This window comes from Panthera uncia, chromosome A2, assembly GCF_023721935.1.
Source record: "Panthera uncia isolate 11264 chromosome A2, Puncia_PCG_1.0, whole genome shotgun sequence".
Lineage (NCBI taxonomy): Eukaryota > Metazoa > Chordata > Mammalia > Carnivora > Felidae > Panthera > Panthera uncia.
In genome coordinates this window covers 66,608,473-66,620,687 of record NC_064816.1, presented here as the reverse complement: position 1 = coordinate 66,620,687, position 12,215 = coordinate 66,608,473, and the positions used below count along the sequence as shown (strand labels likewise).

The following is a 12,215-nucleotide window of genomic DNA, read 5'->3' as shown; positions in this document are numbered from 1 at the left end:
AAAAAATATGCTTTTCCTTGAAGTTTCGTCTGCTAGGTGATAGGGTGGGGATGCATAGTAAGAACTTTTGTGGGCAATTTAGACAGGACAGACCTGTGACCTCGGAGGGCGTAACGTGGCCGTAAAGTTTTAACCGTGGAAGAGAAAACCCTAATTGCTTTAGGTTTTTTTTTCCCCAGATGCAATTTATGGAAAATATATAAAAGTGTTTCTTAAAGCAAGAATCCTTTTCTTGGACTATTGTTTTTGTAAAAGCCATCCAGCTACTTACACAATCTTCTTAATGTCTCCCCTTTATAATGTAACATATATGTCAATGTTTTATTTTAGCCGGGCAAACAAAAGTTACCTGCTTATGATGGGTGCCATGTTGGTTGGACCATCAGCGAGAATGCTCTCTACCTTTATTATACCACCAGTCCACCTGTAATAGGGGGAATGGAAAAACCTATCTGTTCCACATTTCCTTCCCTTTTCATCAGCTGGTTAAACCTCTCCCTTCTAGTGCTTGGGCAGCTTGTCACAGAACCTGTCCTCCCCCGCAGCAACTGGCACTGAGGTCCTTGAAGCGTTAAGTTGTCCAGGCACCTAGGTTGGTGGTTCTCAACCTTGGCTGTCCATCAGAATGACCATTAGGAGCTTTCAAAGGCACGGATGCCTGGATTTCACCCATAAAGATTTGTATTGAATTGGTCTGGGGTGCAGCTGGACCTCACTAGTTTCAAAAGCTCCCCAAGGGATTTCACTGTGCAGCCAGGGGCTGAGAACACTTTTTCGGGAATGGGAAGGTGAGGTCATGAGAAGGCTTGGGAAACATGGACTTCATCAGTGTACTGAGTAACCAAAACATGCTGAACATTATTAGGGTTCTGCAGATCTGTTTAGTCTATTGGTAAATGCATATCAGCTATAAATATAAAAATAAAAATAATTTGTATCAAAGTCAGATTAGTGTATATAAACCAACAAAGTGCTATATTATTGCTTTTTTTTTTTTTTTTTACATCGACAGGATCATGCTGGCAGTTGAGTACAGCATAGCATGCAGTTGGATCCGTGTTAGCAATAACAAAGTCATTCTTTTCCTCTAACATGGAGAGAGCCTGCTTTAGCGGAAGACTAAACCATATGTGCTTTTTACCTTTTCTCATTTTATAAATATAAAAGGCATGATTCCTCTTTATCAGGACAATGACCTAGCTTAGCTCTGCGATGAGGCTGTGCCTTTTTATGAGAAAGAGGAGCGTTCCATTGCTTTAATTAAATCCCTTCAAAGATTTGTTTCGACTTTTGATTCTATTTCAGTCTAACTTTTAGTAGAAAAATGAGTTTTTCTAAAAACATACCTTACAAAGTTCAGTGCTACAAGAGAGGCTACTATTCCTCAAAAAAAAGTTACAAAAATAGATTAACATTTACAAACCCTATGTGAGTGTGTCTTTCATAGTACAAAAATGTATGCCCCTGATACGGCAGGTGTGGCTGGTAATAGAGGCAGGGATTTCTTTTCAGTAAGGTTTTACAGCCCGTGGGCAAGGAAATATAAACAGATTGTTACGTTGTAATAAAAACGTTCACTTATCAAAAGAGAGAAATGCAAAGTAGACGTTGAGGGCAATTCCACCAGCTGTCACTTGCGGCGAGCGCCTCACTGTGAGAGAGACCGATTTTTCTAACTTAGAAAACGCAAACTGTTCCGGGGCTTTATGGAGGCTCAGGTTTGGGTATTTGCCACTTTCAGGGTAAGCTGCCGGTGACGAAGAATTAGAGGCTTTGGAACAGTCACGAGTGGGCAAGTCTCAGGAATCTTAAGGACTCCACCACCTTCCTTTACCTGACTCAGGCTTTTCTATTCGGCCCTGACTTGGGGGCATGGTATAGACGACCTTACAGGTCACCTTAGAGGTGAGGGTTTAACTCTGCTTGCCCATTAGGATCACGTGGGGAACCCTGAGAGTCCCCTTCATTGGTCTGCAGGGACCCTGCCCTGCTTTTTAAGCTCACCAGGTGATTCTGTTTGGCAGCAAGGGTGAGATCTGTGGGTCACCATAACTCAGCAACTTGACCCCTGCTTGTGTAACCTGAGGCCTGGAGAGTGTGCAACAGGCCAGCGGGATGCCTCCAGCTGAGGGACGGGCCTCCCCATAGGCCTTTCCTTTATACCAGTGTTTCCCCCAAACTTTGGTGCTCATCAGAATAAGCTGGGGAAGCTCTGAAAAGCCCATGGGCCCAGGCTGCACCTGAGCCAAACTAAGTCAGAATCCTTCAGATTAAGCACTTTCAACAAATACCTAAGCCTTGTTATCAATTGGAATGCAATATGGTGCCTCCACAATGCTCCTGGTTATAAAACCAGTGACAACTGGCACTCAGCAAATCTAGAATTTGGAAGATTCATCTTTTTTACTTTGTGAGGTGACAAAAGTGTGTTTCATAGAGTATGACGGCAGGGACTCCTTAAAGTTTATACGAGACGTGTGAGGACGCTGGCCCATTGTAAGCGTTCACTTCCAACTACTTTTCCCTGAACTGTTTCCAAAGACCAAATCTAAGGTGGGGTCAAGGGGAACGTTTCCAGGAACTGATTGAGGAAGGAACAGGCTCTCTCCAGGGTCTTTGAACCCAGTGTCAACAAGGAGGAACTGAAGAGACAGAGTAGAAGCTTTGAACCCTGGCCAATCAGGGCCATGAAACGGAAATACTGGTGCTGAGGGGAGCCCTCTCCTCATCTGCCCACAGTGATGGCTGGGGCTCTTGACTCGGGCTCTGCATTCTCAGGTTCTGAAGCATCTACAAGCCCCCTCTGCACCTCCCTGGATAGCCATTGTGAGGACATTTTGGGAAACACAGTCCTACAATTAAGATAATTTAGCAACCAGATTTTATGCAGGAAAGCTGAAATACAAAAAAGAAAAAGCTTGAATAGTTTTCGCCGTTTTATTATGTTATAGTAAAATATTGTAAATTACAAAAATACTAGGATTTAACTGCTACAGTTGAACTCACATTCAGTTGCTCTCCCTCACCAGTCCCTTGCTTCTTGAAGAATAAGTGGTGACAAAAATGTGCATCATTCTGTTTCCTGGGGCTGGAGAAACTTATCAAAATATTTATGTTCTGAGGTGAATAAATAACAGAAGGGCTTTACTGACAATGGCATAACGTGTTAGATTCTTAGAACGATGTTTAATCTTTTTGCTCATCATTTTCAAATCCCCATAAGGACCCACATGTAGGGCACTTGGGAATGTTACAGGCTAGTTCCCAGGCTTAAAGGGACAGTTTGTAAAGACCACCTAAGGCAGGCTTTTCTCCCACTTTCATTAGTGGTTCCTCTGGCAGATGCTTTCTTGGTCAAGTTTTCCTCTGCTTGGAACACACATCCCATTTCCCTTGTGGCTAAGACCCTGGTCCTGTTTTGACCCAACTCCACCACTCCCTCCCCGAGGAGCCTGCCAGGTCCCCCCAGGCAGGGCCCATCCACTATTCCCTGCTCTGTGCTGTCCGTGCTCGGCAGACCTGTCTTGCCTACCATCCCATCATGTTGCTTTAAGGTTGGCCTTTATGAGTCAATTCCCTTGGCCAAATTGTGAATTTCTGGGAATTGGGATTATGTTTTATTTATTTTTCTATCATTAGTGCTTATGCTGGGCTGGGATAGTTGCTTAAGAGTATTGAATACCATTGGGACAAGATCAATATTTTGGTAACAAAGCTGTGCGGCCCTGACCTGAGAGTCAATAATTTAATAGCAAAAGGACAATTGTGTGTGTGTGTGTGTGTGTGTGTGTGTGTGTGTGTGGCTGAACACATCTGTAGGCCGGAAATACTGTCTGCAACATTCTTCCCTTGATAAGCTGGATGTTGACTAAGGGTGTTTAAAACACTGTATACAAAGCACTGCCGTGAACCGATCGGGTTACAGGGACACACAGGTTGGAAAAACACTTAACGTCCTAAATTATCTGGATCTTCCAATAACTGGGAAATTGTTTTAAGAGGGATTTTTTTTTCTAAAATACCCGTAGATGTCGTTAAGGCATTGTCATCAATTTCAAACTCTGATTTCATATTTACCACTTTCTTCCCCTATATATAATGTTGTCTTTATTTCCACCTGTAAAATGCGCCCCCCAGCGGCAAGGGCTGTGCGTTCCCGCACAGGGGACTCAGAGCCTGGATCCCTTCATTCCCGAAGAGCGAGGCGGGCGCTTTGGGGCAGCTCATCAGAAAGGAAAAAAGTACCCTTTGAGTAAAAATCTTCTAAAGTGACATAAAAAGAAAATTATCTCCCATAAGTAGCCTAATTTGGTGGTGGGAGGCTGAAAGTGTTTTAGGAGCGGCTGTACCTCAGCAGTGTCCCGATATATGGCCACTCCTTGACCCCTAAGGGACTTGATGTATTTCCTTCGAGACTCAAATTTGAGAGCCATGTTCTTGTGTGAACTTTTGCATTATTGTTCCATCTTGATTAAAGGCTATTGGTCTAAATACGAGCCGATGCTGGTTATGGTTTGATGTACCGTCTCCTCCTACTGACAGGGAAAGCATACTGAGTTTCAATGGAATGGAAAATAAACAAGTAAGTCTAATACTTAATACTAGAAAACGCTGGACAACCAATGGAGAGTAAGTACCATGAGGAAACCTGTATAAAAAGAAGTCTGAAGAAGAGTTCTCCCCTGCTCCGTTTCTTTTTCAGTCAGGAAGGGTTCAAAGTGGCTTTATCCTCTCGTACCTGGTATGATTTGATACAGTACCAATAAGTCCCTCTCAGGACATAGAGCACTTCTAGTTTTGTCTTGCAATGGAAGAATCATGAAGCAGAGTCAGTGGAATCAAATGTTAGCTGGAAGACGCTGACCCTTGCTTCTTGGTCACAGTTGGGCCTGGATCAACTCAGTGCAGCAAGTGCTACAAGCAAGCTTCTTCCTCATTGGAAAAGCCCATTATAAACAAAATCAACAATGACAATTAAAAACCCCAAGGGCCCCCAAGCAATTAAACTCCTAACACAGTTTGTTTCATCAGATATACCTCATGGCAAGGTGAACTTCTGCCCAAACAGACAATATTCTTGCTGGATGCCTTTTTTGTGGAGGCCTCACAGTTCAAAGACAAAGGAATGTCCCAGAAACTTCCCCAAAGTGCATCCAAGTAGGGGGAACTTCCTGCATGAAAGATGGGTCCCATCGGAGCAAATATGGCTGAACCAGTCCACGGGTCCAAGAGTTAACGTGGGCATGACTATCAGCACTGAGTAGCTGCCGTGGCTTGACCCAGGGACTGAAACATTGGAGATTGTGACGGCCAACACTATCCTCCGTGGTCATGCTCCAATAAATTCACTGCTGGGCGGTGCAACCCTTAGGTAGTCTGCATTTTCAGCTGCAGGACCCTTAAAGATGCCATTTGACTTGGCTTCCTTGGGAAAGAAGTCCTGCTGGTAGTCAGGGTTGTCCAGGCTAATCTGGTGGTTGCCTTTCTGGGCCCAGAGGGTGGGGCTGTCGAGCACACTGTTGACGCAAGTGGGGTGGGTGTTGAGATACTCAGGGTTGTCCACTGCATTGCTGTGGGGATTTTGGTAGTGAGGGTCTCTGCCAGGAGCTGGATTTAGAGGCTGATTGTGATAGACGGGGTTCTGGACGGAACCCGCAGGCCTTTTGGGAACAGCCTGGTTTATGTATTCTGAAATGGAAAAGAAATCGCAGGTGAAGTACTCAGCAAAGCATCGTCCCAAGCAGGATTGCTGTGTACCATCTGAACCCTATCAATATTCTTCCCTGAGGCAACCAAGCGTAGGGACAGCTGGGAGGATGATTCTCTGGCTGTTGCTGCAAAGTAAATTACGTTCCTTTCTGTATTTCTCAAAGCAATTGGCACATCTGTCTCTTGCCAATTTAAAGTTTGGAAAAAGATGGCCCGCCTTGAGGCGTATGTGTGCACACAGGTATGGTACGTCTGGGGATAAAGCTCGGATTAGGAAAATACATGTTTCATGGGCCAAGAATGGAGCCAGGATCGAATCTGTCACACGTGTTCACACACTCACTGGCACACACACAATCATACACACGCACACACACGCCTTTAATGCCTGCTTCAAATTCTAGAACGTCTTCTGATTGATTCTAAAAGCACACCTCCAACCTGGACGTGACTTGAGCTCAATACAAAGACCCTCACGTGTGCTCGGTCGGTTTGTATTTCTCTGCCTCTCACTGTCTACATTGTGTCTGTGAATTTGCCAGAGTCCCCACCTCCGGATTAGCCTGAAGGAAGCATGTCCTCTGGGCACCAGGGGATGGAGGCTGGCCCTGCTGCCTGGGGAAGCCGATGACCGTGTTCAGCGTTAGCCACTCACCAGGTGCCGGGAGGAAAGTGTCATCCATGTTGTCCTCAGTCAAGGTGCCAGTGGGGTCTGAGCTGTACCGCTGCAAGAAGCTGTCTTCCTTGAGGGGGCAGCTCTGAGGGGAGGGAAGAAGGCAAGGCTATTAGTCGGTGCTGCTCAGACTTCGATGTGTATAAAAATCACCTGAGATTTTGTAAAATGCAGATTCTGATTCAGCAGGCCCTAGAGAGGGCCTGAGATTCTGCATTTCCAGCAAGCCTCCCCCCACCCCCCGGATGATGCCAGTGCTGCTGGCTCACAGACCACAGAGCAAGTGGCAGGGACCTGGTCAGTGCTGTGAAGCAGGGATTTCGGCAACAACAGAAATGTTCCGTAATCTGTGCTCTTCAGTGGTTGCCGATTGAAATTGAAGCAGACACGTGTGGCTGGCGGCTTCTCTCTTGGTAAGTATGGGTCTGGATCAAGGCTTCATGTGATCAAGCATGAGCACCCCTTGGAAGGCCGGCTCAAACACAGATGGCTCGGTTCTGCCTCCAGCATTCCTACGTAAGTAGGTCTGGGCCGGTGGCTCCACAGTTTTCATTTCTCACAAACTGCCAGGTAATGCTGCTACCCCAAGCCCACCAACCACATACTGAACAGCACTGTGATAAGTGATAGCTATTACTGGCCTCAGAGTAGGGGTCAGGGAAACCAACCAGGGAAGAAAGGAAGGAGATACAGGAAGGAAAATCAAGATTAGTTGGGTTAAGACAGGCATTTTCTATGTCCAAGACAGCCCTGATCCAGAGCTGTTGTTTAATCCTGGTTTATTAGTTGTTCACACATACCCCATTTCTATCGATGCAAGTCACAGTGGAATTGTTGCTGGTGGCACTCTGAAAGAGTTAAACAAACAAACAAACAAAAGATAAACAAAAAATTGCTGATCGTACACTTGCATCTTCTCTCCCATTTCCACTGACTGGGGGGTCTCATGGAGGAGATATAACAAAGGTGCTTAATTTCGTCTTGACCCATTAGCTTTAGAAAACTAGGCTTCATTCTGATTTAATTCTAATCCTTAGTAGACCTAAAAAGGTTATGATCCAGTAGAGGCAATGCAATAAGAGAATTCATACACTTAACTGGTTCATTCTGACATTGGCTTGACCATTGGGTTGAAATTTACTTCTTTGACTCTATGTACATTCCACTAGATGGGTCTCATTTTCTCTCACTTTCTCTCAACATGTCATTCAAACCAGTGGATACAGCTTGAGAGTGAATGACGTTTCCTACCAGAGAACTCAGGAGGGGGGTCCGGGATGTGGAGGGGCTGTGGAAGAAGCCTTGCTGGGGGATGAGGTACTCATCGGCATCTACGACGTCTTCCATGTCTTCTTCGTCCATCAGTGCGCGGTAAAAATTGGAGTCTGTAGGGCTTGGCAGATGCATTCTCTCATCTCCCTGGTGCAGAGATTGTGAGACAGTTAGTGAGGCCCAGAGAGATGCTAGTCCGCTTCCTGCCTAGAGGAGGGATCTGTGGTCACAAACAGGGAGGCCTATTTGTTCACCAATTTAGTTATAACAAAATCACCCTGGTTCTCTGAAGTCTAGCCACTTCCTTCCCTCCCCTATTGACATTAAGACACTAAAAGTTCTTTGATGTTTTAAAGGCCCTGGACGAGGGGCGCCTGGGTGGGTGTCTCAGTTGGTGAAGCGTCTGACTCTTGATTTTGGCTCAGGTCATGATCTCACGGTTCATGAGATCAAGCCTTGCATTGGCTCTGCTCTGTCGACACAGAGCCAGCTTGAGATTCTCTCTCTCTCCCTCTCTCTGCCCCTCCCCTGCTTAAGCATGCTCACGCTCTGTCTCTCTCTGTCTCTCTCTCAAAAATAAATAAATAAACATAAAATAAAATAAAAGACCCTGAATAAAATAGAAACAGCATAAGAGGAAGAAGACAGGGGCGAAGCAGCAGCATTTATTGAGTGTTACTATGCTGTTAGGTGCTGTGGTCATTTGTAATAAGAAATTTATCCCTACTCAGGACACAGAACTCTTAGACCCCAGGAATTTCCGAAGTGATGAGAGCTGCAAAGGTGTCTTTTGCTACATTAATGAGTGGCTTTAGGACCACACCCAAGGACTGGAACTATCCGTCTCACCCCTGATGTCTTGGAATGGGGGAGGGGCTGGAGGTTGCATCAGTCCCCATGGTCAGTAATTTAATCAATAATGCCTATTTAATGAAGACTCCATATAAACCCACAGGGACCAGGGTCAGAGAGCTTCGAGGCCGGTGCACACATGGAGATTTGGGGAGAGACACCCAGCTGGTGTCAGAGAACTGCTTGCTTGGAGGTGTGTGGAGACCCCCTCTCCCCCACCCCCCAACACACACTGGAATGCTAAGCAGCACCTTTGGGTGCTATGCGATATATTTTGCATTCATTATTTCACTGACTCAATTAAAACAGCCCCGTGAGTTTGGTTTTAACCTAAAGTGGGAAGTGGAGAGCCAGAGATCTGAAGCCAGATTGGTTGACACCAAGCCCCGCTTCTCCATCAGTCCGCGCGAAGGCTCTGGCTAACTGAAATGTAAAGGTGACATACGGAAGGGGGTGTGTCTGGGCACTAGACTTTAGAAGGGAATGGCAAATGAACTTGGAGGCACCACACATGCCCTCCTCTTAGTTCAAGGCTTGCTGCAAATGCATTGAGGATTTAAGGACGGGACCTGGGAGACAGGGAGGCCGAGCTGGCCCACGATGCAACACAGTGACATTTGACGCCCATCAGAGGGACTTCTCCCAGTGGAAGTTCAGACTGTGATCCGGTACCTGGATGACAAGGTAGCGCTGGGGGTCTCGGGCCATTTTGGAGAATTCAATGATCAACTCACGGAATTTCGGGCGACTGTCTGCATCTATCATCCAGCCTGGGGAAGGAATGAGGAAAACAGTACAGTCAGGCCCTGAAAGAAATGATAGAAATGGCACTGCTTCATGGGGGCATTTATGGTGACCTCTTTGTAGGCAAATAAGTGATGCAGAAACCTAATCTCTGTGATAGACGTTTCTGTCTTGGCAGATGAGCGTTGGTCACAGTTTACAGACCGTGATGACACAGTACACTTGAATCAGAATGACAGGAGCATCCTCTAATTTTCTATGCCTACTCTTCCTAGAGCCGGAGTGCCGGCATTTTCACCGCAAGTGACCCAGCATCGGGGGCCACACTATCTGTGAACTGCTCTGACTGTAGGCAGCCCCTGGCGTGCAGGCTCTCCGGCAAAGTCCTCCCTAGATGTCCACGCTCGTCTATATTCACTTGGCAGTCTTGCAAGCCGGACACTAGATTCAATTTAGAGAAAGTTAGGGACTTTCTTTAACAGCCTCAGGGTTTGGGAACTTCCCATCCTGGTGCTTTCATTGTCTTACATATTCAGTAACCAAGCACGCAAGCGAGGGGGGTGTTCCCGAGTCTTCCTTAAGACACATGTTAACCTCGCTGGCACATTTGATTACACAACGATCTAAGTCTGGATCAAACAAGCTGGAGGAACGGTTCTCAGCTGGAAATCCTCGAGTCTCTTGAGGGTTCACATTTACTTTCTATCAGCAGGATGTCAAGCTATTTTTGGACAGACTGCTATGTGACCTTAGAGGAATCATGTAACCTCTCTGGGCCCCAGCTTCCCCGGCCCAAAGCGAGGAAGTGAGAGTAGCTTACCTCTGTGGTCTGAAGTTCAGAAAGGCAGTAATATTTACATCAACTTGGCCCTATCATACCCCCTGTGCTCCCTTCTTTCATCAGTATAACATTACCTTCAGAGCCTACTGAACGTGTGGAATAACAGCATCAATCAAGTTACACACTCTTATTTAGATTAAAATGTGTACTTGCTACACTGCACAAGACCTCACGTTGATCTATTATTTGAAAGGCTGAAGTCAAGACACAAATGTTGATTCTGTTAGCCTCATGTGCTTACTCATTGTCAGGCATTTAAAAACATTCTGTCTCTCTGGTAACGGGCCTCAAAATGAGGAGTGCCTTTTTCATTGAGCAACTCAGAGACTAGAATATTTCGGTGTAATGGCTTATGGAGGAATTTGATTTTATTTATTTGCTTCCAAACATGGGCACATGCCAGGTCACAGTGCTCAAAGGGTCAAGCAAGTGCTTCCTGAAGAATGTTGGGAGAGGGTGTTTACAGATGTTCCTGGACTTGAGTGCCTGCTGTAAAGATGTGACAATATTTCCTCAGGGAATCAGAGGCCTCAATTTTTTTGGCTAAGGGCAGTGATGCCTTTCCAGGCACAACAAGGGGCTGTGAGTGCCAAGGTCCAGCTAGGCAAGAGTGGATGGCCACAGCAGTTACTCACACTTGACCATGATCATGTAGACATCGATGGTGCATATGGGTGGCTGCGGGAGGCGCTCTCCTTTCTCCAGGATGGTCGAGATCTCACTTGCGGGGATTCCGTCGTAAGGTTTAGACCCAAAGGTCATCAACTCCCAAACGGTGACTCCTGAGAGGATGAAGAGTTGCTTTACGAGTCGATAATAATCACACGGCCTTGTCTTTAGTCATCATTTACATGTTTCTAACATTTAAAAACCCATGTTCCTGTGGCTTTGGGCCATTTGCTTGAGTGCTGGAAGACTCATTTTACCTTTGGGTAAAGTGGGATAATAACAGCATCTGTCTTAGAAGACAGTTGTGCAGATCAAATGAGATAACACAACGGAAATGTTCAGACAAGGCCAGGCGAATAGTAAGTGGCCAATAAATGGTAAACTTCAGTAACAGCAACAATGACAACACAAGCACCGTAATGACATACATGTTATTATGCAAGGAAGCAGGAGTCACACACTCAGACATCTCCCCTAAACGACTTGGATCTACGGAAGATGGAGACCTACAGACAGGGTTATATACACTGCACGTTTTAAAATGATAATAAAAACTGGAAACCAGAGAACCCCATAATCTTTTTAACAAACCTAAAAACACCATACCGTTTATTTCAAAAAGCCATCAAGCATCATGAGTAAAAAAAAAAAAAAAAAAAGCAAAGCAGTCTTAGAGTTGGTGTTTTTCCAGGCCCTCCCTGAGTTCTGACGATCCTTCCATCTCTGTGCCTCCTCCCTTGACGGAATTCTCTGCTCTAGAAACCTGGACAGCGAAGGAGCACTGGGGAGACTAAGAGAGGAGGCTGGTGGGACTGAGCCCAGGTCCTCGACTGCATGGAGAGGGACAGACACAGGATCCTGGCAGTTTCCTGATAATCCAATTGGTCTGATGACAGACTTTCTTTAGAGCTGGCCTCTAGATACCTATTACCACAGGTCTGCTTGGATCATCCAGAGGCCATCACCAAACTGAATGACCTGAATATGCAACATGCAGGAGTGAAAAATGGAGTAAAGTAATGGTTCAGGGGTAAGAAAGTAGATTCTCCTGTCCTTCCTCACCAGTGTCAATATGGACTGGATGAAAAAATAACTCATCTCCAGATCCATGAAGTCAATGAATTCTCCTATAACTAGGTTTAGACATTGTGTTTAAATATGCACATCGAGGGGTGCCTGGGTGGCTCAGTCGGCCAAGTGTCCGACTTCGGCTCAGGTCATGATCTCACGGTTTGTGAGTTCGAGCCCCACGTCGGGCTCTGTGCTGACAGCTCGGAGCCTGGAGCCTACTTCGGATTCTGTGTCTCCCTCTCTCTCTGCTCCTCCCCCACTCGTGCTCTGTCCCTCTGCCTTACTCTCTCTCTCAAAAATAAAGAAACATTAAAATTTAAATGTGCACAATTCCTCTGGGAAGTCAAGGTTTGAGTGGGCCTGAAACATGGCACAAATTCTCTT

The 12,215-nt window shown here is 45.9% G+C and overlaps 1 protein-coding gene across 1 annotated transcript in view; it reads right to left on the bottom strand.

Moving 5' to 3' along the window:
• Positions 1 to 1,218: 1,218 nt before the first annotated feature.
• The window catches only part of EGFR (epidermal growth factor receptor), a 209,573-nt gene continuing 198,576 nt past the window's right edge, over positions 1,219 to 12,215 (bottom strand). Inside the window, exons 23-28 of the mRNA XM_049641278.1 lie at positions 10,727 to 10,873; positions 9,179 to 9,276; positions 7,634 to 7,801; positions 7,183 to 7,230; positions 6,365 to 6,467; positions 1,219 to 5,688 (exon numbers count right to left, since the gene is read on the bottom strand). Coding sequence (XP_049497235.1) covers positions 5,330 to 5,688; positions 6,365 to 6,467; positions 7,183 to 7,230; positions 7,634 to 7,801; positions 9,179 to 9,276; positions 10,727 to 10,873 — 923 coding nt within the window. The 3' untranslated portion in view covers positions 1,219 to 5,329. The remainder of the gene's footprint in view (positions 5,689 to 6,364; positions 6,468 to 7,182; positions 7,231 to 7,633; positions 7,802 to 9,178; positions 9,277 to 10,726; positions 10,874 to 12,215) is intronic.